This window comes from Canis lupus, chromosome 15, assembly GCF_003254725.2.
Source record: "Canis lupus dingo isolate Sandy chromosome 15, ASM325472v2, whole genome shotgun sequence".
In the NCBI taxonomy this organism is placed as follows: domain Eukaryota; kingdom Metazoa; phylum Chordata; class Mammalia; order Carnivora; family Canidae; genus Canis; species Canis lupus.
Window position 1 is genome coordinate 18,361,214 of NC_064257.1, and position 12,783 is coordinate 18,373,996.

At 40.4% G+C, this 12,783-nt stretch overlaps 1 protein-coding gene across 11 annotated transcripts in view; it reads left to right on the forward strand.

Annotated features, from left to right (window-relative positions):
- Positions 1-12,783, forward strand: part of RPGRIP1 (RPGR interacting protein 1) — a 74,467-nt gene that overhangs the window by 9,749 nt on the left and 51,935 nt on the right. For 9 of the 11 annotated variants that reach the window (XR_004805456.2, XR_007402522.1, XR_007402523.1 and 6 more), the window contains 2 exons: positions 51-254; positions 2,086-2,224. Coding sequence is in view for 7 of the 11 variants with exons in the window: in XM_025439021.3 (XP_025294806.3) it covers positions 51-254; positions 2,086-2,224 (343 nt within the window). In the remaining 4 variants the exon portion in view is untranslated. The remainder of the gene's footprint in view (positions 1-50; positions 255-2,085; positions 2,225-12,783) is intronic. The other 2 variants (XM_035699476.2, XM_035699473.2) reach the window with 1 other exon arrangement.

The following is a 12,783-nucleotide window of genomic DNA, read 5'->3' on the forward strand; positions in this document are numbered from 1 at the left end:
AGGCTGTTAAACTCTCATCTGGTAAGGTTGTCTCTGATCCTTCTATTTAGGACCAGATGGCATTTGCTGAGATTCCCACCGAAGCTGGCCAGTATCAAGCTAAGCAAAAACCTCCACAGGTGGGAGAAAGAAAGGAAAGGGAACATCAGGTTGCAAGCTACTCAAGAAGAAAACATGGCAAAAGAACAGGCATCCAAGGAAAGAGCAGAATGGAATATCTTAGTCGTAACATCATAACTGGAAATACATTACAAGTAAGGCCTTAGAAACCCTGCAAATTAAAATATGGGTTGTAGTGTCCCCAGATATATTATTCTCACGTAGAAGTAGACATCTAAGATAAGCAGTAATCATGGTTCTTTTGTGGCCAACATGTGTTTCAAACATATGTAGTTTAGGGACGCCTGGGTGGCTCAGTGGCTTAGTGCCTGCCTTCAACCCAGAATGTGATCCTGGAGACCTGGGATCAAGTCCCACGTCGGGCTCCCTGTGTGGAGCCTGCTTCTCTCTCTGCCTGTCTCCCTGCCTCTCTCTCTCTCTCTCTGTGTCTCTCATGAATAAATCATAAAAAAAAAATGTAGTTTAATAAAATTCTGAACTGTTCATTTTATTTATTTATTTATTTATTTATTTATTTATTTATATTTATTTTTGTTCACTTCATTTTAGTGTAATTTAGTTCAATAGTTTATGGACTCTGCAATTTATGCTGAGAATTTTACCAGTCCACCTCAACTGTAGTCAAAATAAGTTAAAAAACAAGTATTTATTGAAAACTTATGTGTTTAATACTCTCTTTTCTTCATAGGAAACATAAAGTTACTATGTAGCACCTAAAAATATATATATGAGATTATAAATATATGTAATAATATTATTTAATCATATAATCTTTTATATGGTATTGATTGTATAATAATATTAGCATATAATTATTAATTTTATGAAATTATAATTATACTATATATAGAGTTGACCTTTGAATAACATGGATTTCAGCTACATAGGATCAACTTATACATGAGGGTTTTTAATAATACAGTATTATAAATGTATTTTCTCTTCCTTATGATTTTTTTCAAATTTTTATTTAAATTCCAGTTAGTTAACATATGGTGTAATATTAGTTTTCAGGAGTAGAACTTAGTGATGCATCACTTACATATAACACCTAGTGCTCGTCACTACAAGTGGCCTTCTTAATACCTACCACCTGTTTAGCTCATCCCCCTCCAACCTCCCTCCATCAACCTTCATTGTTTCTCTATTGTTTGTTCTCTCTTGGTAAGAGTCTCTTATGGTTTCCTTCCCTCTTTTTTTTCCTTCCCAAGCGTTCATCTGTTTTGTTTCTAGAATTCAACATATGAGTGAAATCATATGGTATTTGTCTTCCTCTGACTCATTTCATTTAGCATAATACACTCTAGCTCCATCTACATTGTTGCAAAAGGCAAGATTTCATTCTTTTGATGGCTGAGTAATATTCCATGGTGTGTGTGTGTGTGTATATATATATATATATATATATATATATAATCTTACCTCTTCTTTTTCCATTCATCAGTCAATGGACATTTCAGCTCTTTCCATAGTTTGGCTATTACTGATAATCCTTATGATTTTCTTTTTTTTTTTAAGATTTTATTTATTTGTTCATGAGAGACAAAGAGAGAGAGAGAGGCAGAGACACAGGCAGAGGGAGAAGCAGGCTCCTTGCAGGGAGCCCAATGTGGGACTTGATCCCAGGACTCCAGGATCATGCCCTTGGCCAAAGGCAGATGTCCAACCATTGAGCCACTCAAGCATCCCCTTATGATTTTCTTAATAATATTTTCTTTTCTCTAGTTTCTTTTATTGCAAGAATATAGTATATAATACATATAACATACAGATGCATTAATCAACTGTTTATATTATTGGTAAGGTTTCTGCTCAACAGTAGGTTATGAGCAGTTCAGTTTGGGGTGGAGGTTAAAAGTCATACACAGATTTTTTTTTTCATACACAGATTTTTGATGCCCCTAACTCCCATGTTGTGTTGTTCAAGGGCCAGCTGTAATTATATTTGTTGTTCGTATTCTAAAGCAGGTGAACTACACTGAATGGAAGTTCTCAGGACTGAAGAGCTCCATAGATGATGGTTTAAAATATCAGCAAAAGGACAAGGAAATGACGTCATCCCATTCAGTAGTGATGCAGAAAGAAGCCCTAAATCCTGTGAATGGTATTGTCTTTTTAAAATCTCATTTCCTGTTTAATCATTGGATTATTTTATCAAGCCAGTTATTTACATTTTTTTCTTCTTGCATTGCTAAACTTTTCATGGAAAATTAGTACTGAAGATTCTAGGCTTAGTTTTATGTTATAAGTGCCCTGGTTAGACCAACCAAGGCTGGAATTCTCAGAATAGCTTTATATGTATTTATTTTTTTTAATATTTTATTTATTTATTCATAGAGATGCAGAGAGAGAGAGAGAGAGAGAGAGAGAGAGGCAGAGGGAGAAGCAGGCTCCACGCAGAGAGCCTGACGTGGGACTCGATCCTGGGGCTTCAGCATCACGCCCAGGGCTGCAGGCGGCGCTAAACTGCTGCGCCACCGGGGCTGCCCCTTTCTATGTATTTAAAGCTAGTTAGCCTGCCAGTTTGGTTCCCTAGCAAGTATATTCTGTGAATTATGGTTACGAAGAAATAGGAGAAGGAATGTGATTGGCTTATTTGTGATGTCGATTTAATTTTTTTTTAAATTAAGACAAGGCTTTTTTGTGTTACGGTGAAAGGTAGAAATGATTTCAGGTTATGGTATGGGCAAACCAGATAATTCAGACCAACTCTCTCATTGAGGACAACTAAAAAGCTGAAGTTAGGGATCCCTGGGTGGCGCTGCGGTTTGGCGCCTGCCTTTGGCCCAGGGCGGATCCTGGAGACCCGGGATCGAATCCCACGTCGGGCTTCCGGTGCATGGAGCCTGCTTCTCCCTCTGCCTGTGTCTCTGCCTCTCTCTCTCTGTGTGTGTGACTATCATAAATAAATAAAAATTAAAAAAAAAAAGCTGAAGTTAATATATTTTTTAAAGATCTTAACATTTCTTAAAAAGCATTAAATGGTCGATAAGGAAGAATTACTTACCCTCAATCAGGGACATGATTGAAGCTCAGAGAGGTGAGATGGAACTGCGTCAGCCCTGGGACATTGTCAGTCTGGAAAAAGTGGAGGAGAGGCTGAACCATGCTTTTGCTGGACTTTTGAGGTGGAGAAATAGGCTACAGTGTGAATCTGGTGTCTACCCAGCAAAGGAAGAGGTCCGCGCTGGGCGGAAGGGCCCACTGGTCGAGACCCCTGGAGGCAGCACCATTCTGAGTCTCGTAGGTTCTGGGAGGTAGCACTGCGCTTCAGGTACCTGCAGGGCTAGAGAGCCAAGGGCTGACCCAGTGCCCACCAGGACTCGGATATCACAGTTATCAGACACAGCCTGTGTAACAGCTGTGCTCACAAGCTTCACGAAGATAAAAGCTAACCTTTAAAATTTCAATAAAGAATTGGAGCTACGAAAAAATTGAGATCGTAAGTTTTAAAAAACATTTTGTCTTAAGATAATTTCGAACTTACATAAGAGCTGCATGACTAGGACAGAAAAATTTATATACACACAAATTCACACATTCACCAACTTTTAGCATTTTCCCACTTTCTGCTTTATCATTTTTTTTAAGCATTTGAGAATAAGTTGTCCACCTCATGCCCCATTACTGCTATATATTTCAGTAAGGAAAAGGAAATTATATGACCACAGAGTTATCAAGTTTGCAGACTTATCTTGGATACATAGTACCTACTGTACAGTCAGTTTTCAGAATTTGCTGGTTGTCCCAATAACATCCATTATTAGCAGTCTTTTTTTTTTCTCTATCTAATCTAGAATCGTACATTGCATTTGGTCATGTCTCTTTAGTTTCCTTTAACCTGGAACAGTTCCTAATCTTTGTCTTTCCTGATAATTGACATTTTTGAAGACTATAGGTGGGTTGTTCTGTAGAGTGTTCCTCAATTTGGATTTGTCTGAGGTTTCTTTGTGATTAAATTCAGGTTATGAATTTTTTACAGGAATACCACAAAAGTGACATTGTGTCCTTCTCACTGCATCACATTAGGAGATACATGGTGTCAGTTTGTCCCATTATTGGTGATGTTAACTTTTATCACTTATTAAAAAAGCATCTGCCAGGTTTTTTCAGAAGTTATCATTTTGCCTTTGTAATTATTAAATAATCCATGAGAAGATATTTTGAGACTATATAAATATCTTGTTCCTCATCAAATTTCACTTGATAATTTTGGCATTCATATATGGGCTTTTTGCTCAAATCACAAAGTCTTTACAAAATACATTGCAACTTTTGGAAGTGAATCAATAGAAATTATAGCACTGTTCAGTAGAGAAATTTATCAGAGGAATAGATGGTTCAAAAACAGATTAGATACAACTGAAGTGAGAATTATTAAGAATAAAGCAAGGAGAGATGGAAAGATGGCAAATAGAAAAGAAGGAGACATAAAGGATAAAATGGAGAGCTCTAGACTACATTTAATTAAACGTAGAAGAGAAGAAGGGGCAGAGGCAGTATTTGAAGTGTTAATGACTTTGAGTTTTCTAGAACTACTAAAGATATTAATATTCAGTGAAATGAAACTCAAGTAGGGTAAGTTTAAAAAAACAAAAAACAAATATAGGAGTGCCCGGCTGGCTTAGTTGGTGGAGCATGTGATTCTAGATCTTGGAATTGTGGGTTCAAGCCCCATGTTGGGTGCAGGGATTAGTTAAAAATTAAAATTAAAATTAAGAAAATTCAAAAAAAATTTTAAAAATTCAGATCTAAACATATCAGAGTCAAAATGCAGAAAGTAAAATCAAATAGAAAATATTAAAAACATCTGTCTAAAAGAAAAAGATAGGGGCGCCTGGGTGGCTCAGTTAGTTTAAGTATCCAACTATTGATCTCCGCTCAGGTGTTGATCTCAGGGTCACTAGTTCAAGCCCTGTTTTGGGCTCCACCTCCATGCTGGGTGTGGAGCCTATTTAAAAAAATTTAAAAAGAAAAAATAAAAGAAAAAGATAGTCATGAGTCCATTGATAAGATGGATAACCGACTTGTCAACAGCTACAATATAGCCAGAAATCAGCGGCAAGATGCCTTCGGGATGCCAAAAGAAAATAGTTAACCGCCAACAAGGAATTCTCCACACAACAAAAATATTCTTCCAGAATGAACACAGAATAGACAAAGACAAACCAAAATGGAGAGTTTGCTTTCAAGCTACATCTTGAGGTTGCTCTGTAGGCTGAAGGAAAATTATCTCAGAAGGAAACACAAGGATGCAACAAGAAATGAAAAGCGAAGAATAGGGTTAAAGTGTATAAAGCAACAATATCAGCTTGTGGGGTTAATGGTGGCCCCCAAAAGCAATATCCATGTTCTTAACTCCAGAATTTGTAAATGTTACCTTATTTGAAAACAGATTTTCTTGCAGATGTAACGAAGCTAAGGATCTTGAGCTTTAGAGATCATCCTGGATTGTCTGAGATGCATCCTGTGTATCTGCACAGACAGAGGCAGAAAAGGAGGCGATGTACACGCAGAGGCAGAGTTTGGAATGACGTGACCACAAGCCAAAGACTGCTGGGAGCCAGGCATTCCAGAAACTGGAAAAGGCAAGGGAAAAAAGGAAAAGGCAGATTATTCCCTAAAGCCTTTGGGGTGAGCATAGACTTCCCAATACTTTGATTTTGGACTTCTAACCTCCAAAACTGTGAGAGAATAAATTTCCAGTTGGTTTTTTTCCCTTTCTGTGTGAATGTTTTCATCTTTACTTCTCTTAGTATTCCGGAGATAGAGATGTTTCATCCAGAACAAGTTTAAGAGACACGTACATGCTGTATGTACCCCAGAGGCAAAAACCAAGGCTAAAATAATATCTGGCCCAGCAACTAACATCACTGAAAAAGCTCACGGAAAGTTCACTCTCACCTTATATATCCGTTACTTTACTGTAGAATGAATGGCTCTACAGAAAAGACAAAAGACAGATGAAGGATAAAATGAGGAGGTCTAAGCTACATTTAATTAAATGTAGGAGAAGAGCAAGGACGGAGACAGAGGCAATGTTTAAAGTGATAAATAAGTAATTCACATCTGCATTCAGAAAATGGAATCCTGAGAAGAGGCTGTTTTTTCTGGGCTCTCAGTTGTTAGAACAGCTTGTGAAAGGATGCAGTTGCCTTCAAAATAGCCCTCAATAGTTAGTTGCGGATTGCTTTCTTTGATGACTTTCAGGAGCTTCTAGATTTGAGCCTCAGATTCATCTGTCTTCATCCTGTGTGTCTTGAGGGGGCAATTTTGAAGTTTCAAGGCTTCACACAGCATCTTTACTCTACTAGACCACCAAGGAGTTCTGACCCAGGCCCAGCATGACCAGGTTCTGTTGCTGCTGAGGGCAGAGGAGAGGTCTGCACAGCTGAAAGAAGCGATGGCACATCCACACAACCACACATATCTCAGGTTACACAGCGGTTTCTTCAAAGCCTTACAAAGGACGGTAGTAATTCCCGTGTCCATTAGCCCCAGATGCAAGGGTATTACCTTGATTTTCTTTGAGAAACTTTGGTGATTGCAGCCATCATTGGTTCTGTTGCAGCACCATAGTGCCAGAGTAATGTAGCTTACGGTGGGGGTAACTCAAGCCCTCACACAGAAGTTTGAGGCTGCCATCCATCCCATTGAGACTTCTTTGTGCAGAACAGGTATGTCAGGCCCATTTGACTTTCATTGACATTTGGAAGTCAAAAGTCGTCTCCAACTCCCGGCTCTCTTTTTTTTTTTTTTTTTTTTTTTTTTTTTTAAATTTTTTATTTATTTATGATAGTCACAGAGAGAGAGAGAGGCAGAGACACAGGCAGAGGGAGAAGCAGGCTCCATGCACCGGGAGCCTGATGTGGAATTCGATCCCGGGTCTCCAGGATCACGCCCTGGGCCAAAGGCAGGCGCCAAACCGCTGCGCCACCCAGGGATCCCACTCCCGGCTCTCTTTTTGTTTGAATGGTGGGCTAGGAAGTTATCACACTTGGGTCAAGTTGGCGTTGTTTAGTCTTTCTTGGAGAGTGGCCTCTGCACATCCCTAATGTCCCACCTGAGGCTTTCCCTGTCTTCTTCCTCTTTACTCTCCAGAACATAGAACATGGTGGCAAGAAACTGCTGGACACTGAGGTGGGTGAAGAAGTAGCAGCCCTTATGGTGTTTGCCCTCCTGGAAGATATACTTGTTCAGGAAAGGAGGAAGGTTAGACATTTTTGACACAAGTCTGCAAACGTCATCAAACACAGATACCTGTGTCCACGTGCCCTCAGCAGCCGGAAGACATGGAGCCTCCATTGGAGCTTGGTGGTACAAAGTGGAACAGCTGTTAGGTGCCTGCATGAACTGGCTGCAGAGGAAACAGAAACAGCCATGTGGTCGTTTGGCAAGTCTTCCCCCTTCTCCATCTGCAGGTTCAGACAAGTGTAGATGATGATCCAGCACAGAGCAGGAAATGAGCTCATATGGAACAAGGCGGCATTGCTCTCATCAGATCAAAAGCTCACAGCACTTGATCCTTATCTTCAAAGTATTTCAGTGAATGTGCCTTCTTGCCCAGCTCTGAGAACCCTTCCATTTTTATGCAGAAGGATTGATCAACCAAGAGTCCGCACTCTCTCAAGGCCCTGGGTTAGGTGGTGATGAGTAAAGTGGCCTTGGGTAGCATTTTTCTCTTTAGCAAACTACCCAAGAGGAGAACACCAGCTTCTGGTTTTTCCAGTCACCCCATATATCATGGATAAGTGCCCCCGAGGAGACTCTCAGCTCATCAAAATCATTGATAATGGACAGGATTTTCTGCCCTTGGGCTAGAATCTCTGGGACGGCATCCTGCAGTTCAGGGTAGTCCCTGGAGACCAGCTCTGCAAAATTGTACAATCCGTTGTGGTGGAGTTCTTGGCACCTGAGATAGAAGGCAGAACGAAATCTTTGTGAGGTTGACCTGCGTATAATACAGCATCAGCTTCTTTTCCAGTATGGATTTCCCCTGGCCTGCAGGACTGTGCAGCACCACCATGTGTGGAAATGCCCTGCAGACATTTTAGGATTTAGTAATGGGATCGGCATCTCACATATTTGGAAGGATATGGACGTTTTCACTAGCCCCAGGCCAAAAGTTACTCTTAAGCCACTAAGTTTGTGGTGTTTTGTGACAGCAACCATAGAAAACTAATGTAGACAATAACAAATATTTGTTAATTAACCAACATGTTTCTAAGTAACCCTTGCATCCCAGAAGAGCTGCTAAGGAAAATTAGAAAATATATTACACTGAATGAAAACGAAAATACAACATATCACAATTTGTGAGACGCAGCTAAAGCAGTGCTTATAAGAAAATTGTTATAGCTTTAAATGCTTATCACAAGGAAAAAAAAACTATCTAAACTCAATACCCTAAGCTTCTACTTTAAGAAGCTAGTAAAAGAAAGTAAAATCAAACCCAAAGAAAGAAATAGTAAAGATTAGAGCAGAAATCAATGAAACAGAAACAGAAAAGGAATAGAGAAAATCAGTGACCCCAACTTCGTTTGTTTGAAAAGGTCAACATAAAAAAAAAGGTCAACAAACATGATTAGCCCTGAAAACAAAGCAAAACACTTGATAAACCTTTATCTAAAATGGCTACTGATTAGATCCAACCAGAAATTGCCTAATAATTCGAATAGGAGAAGCTTAATATAAAGAGTTATTAACTATAATAGGAGATTGGACTGGGGGGAGGTAGATGAGGATTGACTAGTAAAAAGTAAAAAGAACTCCAAAAAATACAAAAGCAGATTTATTTATTATTTTTTTAAGATTTTATTTATTTATCTGTTCCTGAGAGACCCAGAGAGGCAGAGACCCAGGCAGAGGGAGAAGCAGGCTCCCTGAAGGGAGCCCCATGTGGGACTTGATCCTGGGACCCGGGGTCACGCCCTGGGTCGAGGGCAGAGCTCAACCCTGGAGCTCCCAGGTGCCCCGCAAGGTCAGGTTTAAGGAGCACCCATTGGTCCCCAGAGCGGAAACAGTCCCCACAGGAGACGTAGGCCGCATCCCGGACTCGGAGGAGGCAATGGAGCAGTGCTGCCCGAGGGAGGCCCAGGCATGGCCCGCACACGGGGCTGGGGGGACCGTGAAGCCGAACTCTGGGGCTCGCAGGCAAACCATTCACAGGGGCCACGGGGCCTTTCCCCGCAGAGCTGCCTTGCTGGGGGGTGTACCGGGAACTGCGCCCAGGGAGGGGCCCTGTATGGGCCCGGAACCTGCTAGAAGTGGATGCTGCAGAGGCCATGTGCTACCAGGGATGTGCTCTGCAGGAACCTGTACTGCTGGAGCCAGGCCCTAAGCTGCGGAAGCCTGTGTGGGAGCCTGGTCTGCAAAGTCCCTGTCTTCTGCAGGAGTCCGCCTCAGTAAGCACATTGGAACCAGGGAGAGATCTTTTTCTTCTCCAGTGATCCTCCTGTGCTCTCTACTGACAGGACAACATGGTACCAGCTGGCAAAGAGGAAATATTTACAGGGTCCAACCCCATCATTGCAGAGCAGGCGATGAAGCTTTTATTTTGAGCTGAGAAGCAATTAATTGATGACTGGTCTGCTGATCAAGAAAAAAAAAAAAAAAGAACGAAGACACAAGATAGCAAAATCAGGAATGAATGTAAGGCCACTACAGACTTTATAATTAGAAGGACTCTAAAAGAATATTATGAACAACTTTATTCAACTTAGATGAAAAGACAAATCCCTAGAAATACTAGAACTGATTTAAGAAGAAATAGAAGAGCTGCATTAACATATAAAAAGTACAGATGAAAAAAAAATAAAAAATTAAAAGTACAGATGAGAATTAGTAATTTTAAGTATTCCCCACTGAAAAAGTCCAGTTCCAGATGACTTCAATGATGAATTCTCTCAATTTTTGAGGAAGAAAAATAATGCTGATCCTTCATAGTCTCTTTCTGAGAATAGTAGAGCAAGGGAAACTTTCTAACTGATTTGATTACAAAGTGGTATTATCTTGATACCAAAGCAAGCCAAAGACATAAAAATAAAGCAGCTATAGACCACTATTCAACATGGACACAGACGCAGTATCCTAAATGAAATATTAGCAAACCAATCCAGCACAATATAAGAATATGAAAAGGGTTGCTCATCATGATCAACTGAGATTTACTCCTGGAATGCAAGTTTAGTTTAATAGCAGAAAACTGTTTAATACACTTTAATAGAATGAAAGCGTTATGATCATCTCAATAGATAAAAAAGCCTCTCACAAAATCCAACTCCCATTCTTTTTGTTTTAGATTTTTAAAAATTTTGTTTATTTAGAGAGAGAAAGAGTATGAACCTGGGGAAGGACAGAAAGAAAGGGAGAGGGACACCTGGTGGCTCAGCAGTTTAGCACCTGCCTTTGGCCCAGGATGTGATCCTGGAGACCCAGGATCGAGTCCCATGTTGGGCTCCCCACAGGGAGCCTGTTCTCCCTGTGCCTGTGTCTCTACCTCTCTCTCTCTGTCTCTGTCTCTCATGAATAAATAAAATCTTAAAAAAAAAAAAAAGAAGGAAAGGGAGAGACACAATTTCAAGTAAACTCTGTTCTGAGGGCAGAGCATGATATGGGGCTCAATCCCATGATCCCGAGATCATGATCTGAGCTGAAACCAAAAGTTGGTCACTCAACTGACCTAGCCACCCCCGCACCCCCAACTCCCATTCTTTTTTTTTTTTTTTTAATTTTTATTTATTTATGATAGTCACACAGGGAGAGAGAGAGAGAGAGGCAGAGACACAGGCAGAGGGAGAAGCAGGCTCCATGCACCGGGAGCCCGACGTGGGATTTGATCTCAGGTCTCCAGGATCCCACCCTGGGCCAAAGGCAGGCGCCAAACCGCTGCGCCACCCAGGGATCCCCCAACTCCCATTCTTGATAGAACTCTCACCAAACTAGGTAGAAGGAAATTACTTCAAACTAATAAAGCGTAACAAAACCTGTAGTTAACATCCTACCATGTGGTAAAAGACTGAATGCTTTTCCCTTAAGATTGAGAACAAAGAAAGGATGTCTGCTTTCACCACCATGTTTGAACATTGTAGTAGAGATTTTTTTTTAAGATTTTATTTATTTATTCATAGAGATGCAGAGAGAGAGAGAGAGAGAGAGAGAGAGAGGCAGAGACACAGGCAGAGGGAGAAGCAGGCTCCATGAAGAGAGCCCGACGTGGGACTCGATCCCGGGACTCCAGGATCATGCCCTGGGCTGCAGGCGGCGCTAAACCGCTGTGCCACCGGGGCTGCCCTGTAGTAGAGATTTTAATCATTGCAATAAGACAAGAAAAAGAAATTAAAGTCCTACTAACTGTAAAGAAAGAAGCAGTGCTGTCTTTATTTGCAAATGACATGACTTTATATTTAGAAAATCATGGGCAGCCCCTGTGGCTCAGTGATTTAGCACTGCCTTCAGTCCAGGGCCTGATCCTGGAGACCTGGGATTGAGTCCCATGTCGGGCTCCCTGCATGGAGCCTGCTTCTCCCTCTGCCTGTGTCCTTGCCTCTCTCTGTGTGTCTTTCATGAATAAAAAAATATTAAAAGAAAGAAATGCAAATACTTTTGAATAACTAAAACAACTTTGTAAAGGAACAAAGTTGAAATTTTTGTACTACCTGATTTCAAACCTTACTATAAAGATAGAATAATTCAGGCAGTGTGGTTTAGCATAAATATAGACTTGCAGATCAGTGGAACAGAATAATGAATCTGGAAATAAACTTTTACATTTATGGTCACTTGATTTTCCACAAATGTCCCAGGACAATTCAATGGGGATATCTAATTCCCATAAATGGTGCTAGGACAATTAGATATCCACATAGAGGAAGAACTTAGACCACTATTTCACACCATACACAAAAATCAACCAAAATACATCACAAATCTAAATATTAGAACCAAAACTATAGCATTTCTAAAAGAAAACATCAGACAATAAACTATTTGACCTTATTCTATTTCTTAGATATGAATCAGCAGCATGATCCATAAAATTAAAAATTGATAAAGTGGACTTTGGCAAAATAAAAATTACATGCTTTTCAAAGGACACAAGAAAATGAAAAGATCAGCTACAGATTAGGAGAAAATATTTGCAAATCACATTTCTGATAAAGGGCTTGTATCCATAATCAGTAAGGAATTCTTACAACTCAGTAAAAAGACAACTCAATTTTTTTTTAATTTAAATTTTTATTTATTTATGATAGTCACACACACAGAGAGAGAGAGAGAGAGAGAGAGAGAGGCAGAGACACAGGCAGAGGGAGAAGCAGGCTCCATGCACCAGGAGCCCGACGTGGGATTCGATCCCGGGTCTCCAGGATCGCGCCCTGGGCCAAAGGCAGGCGCCAAACCGCTGCGCCACCCAGGGTTCCCGACAACTCAATTTAAAAAAGTCAATGGAGGGGCGCCTGATTGTACATTGCTTTTTCTTGGTTTGGTCATTTTCTCCAGCCCATACAAAAGGACCAACCTTCTATTTTCCTTCCTTCCATTCTTTCTTCTTGTCCTTTCTTTTCTTTTCTTTTTCTCCAAAAGGAAGCTCCTTATTTGTCAGGTTTCTGAATAAGTGAATCTTTGAAAAAGAGGGTTTGAATCTCAGTAAATGAAGCCAAA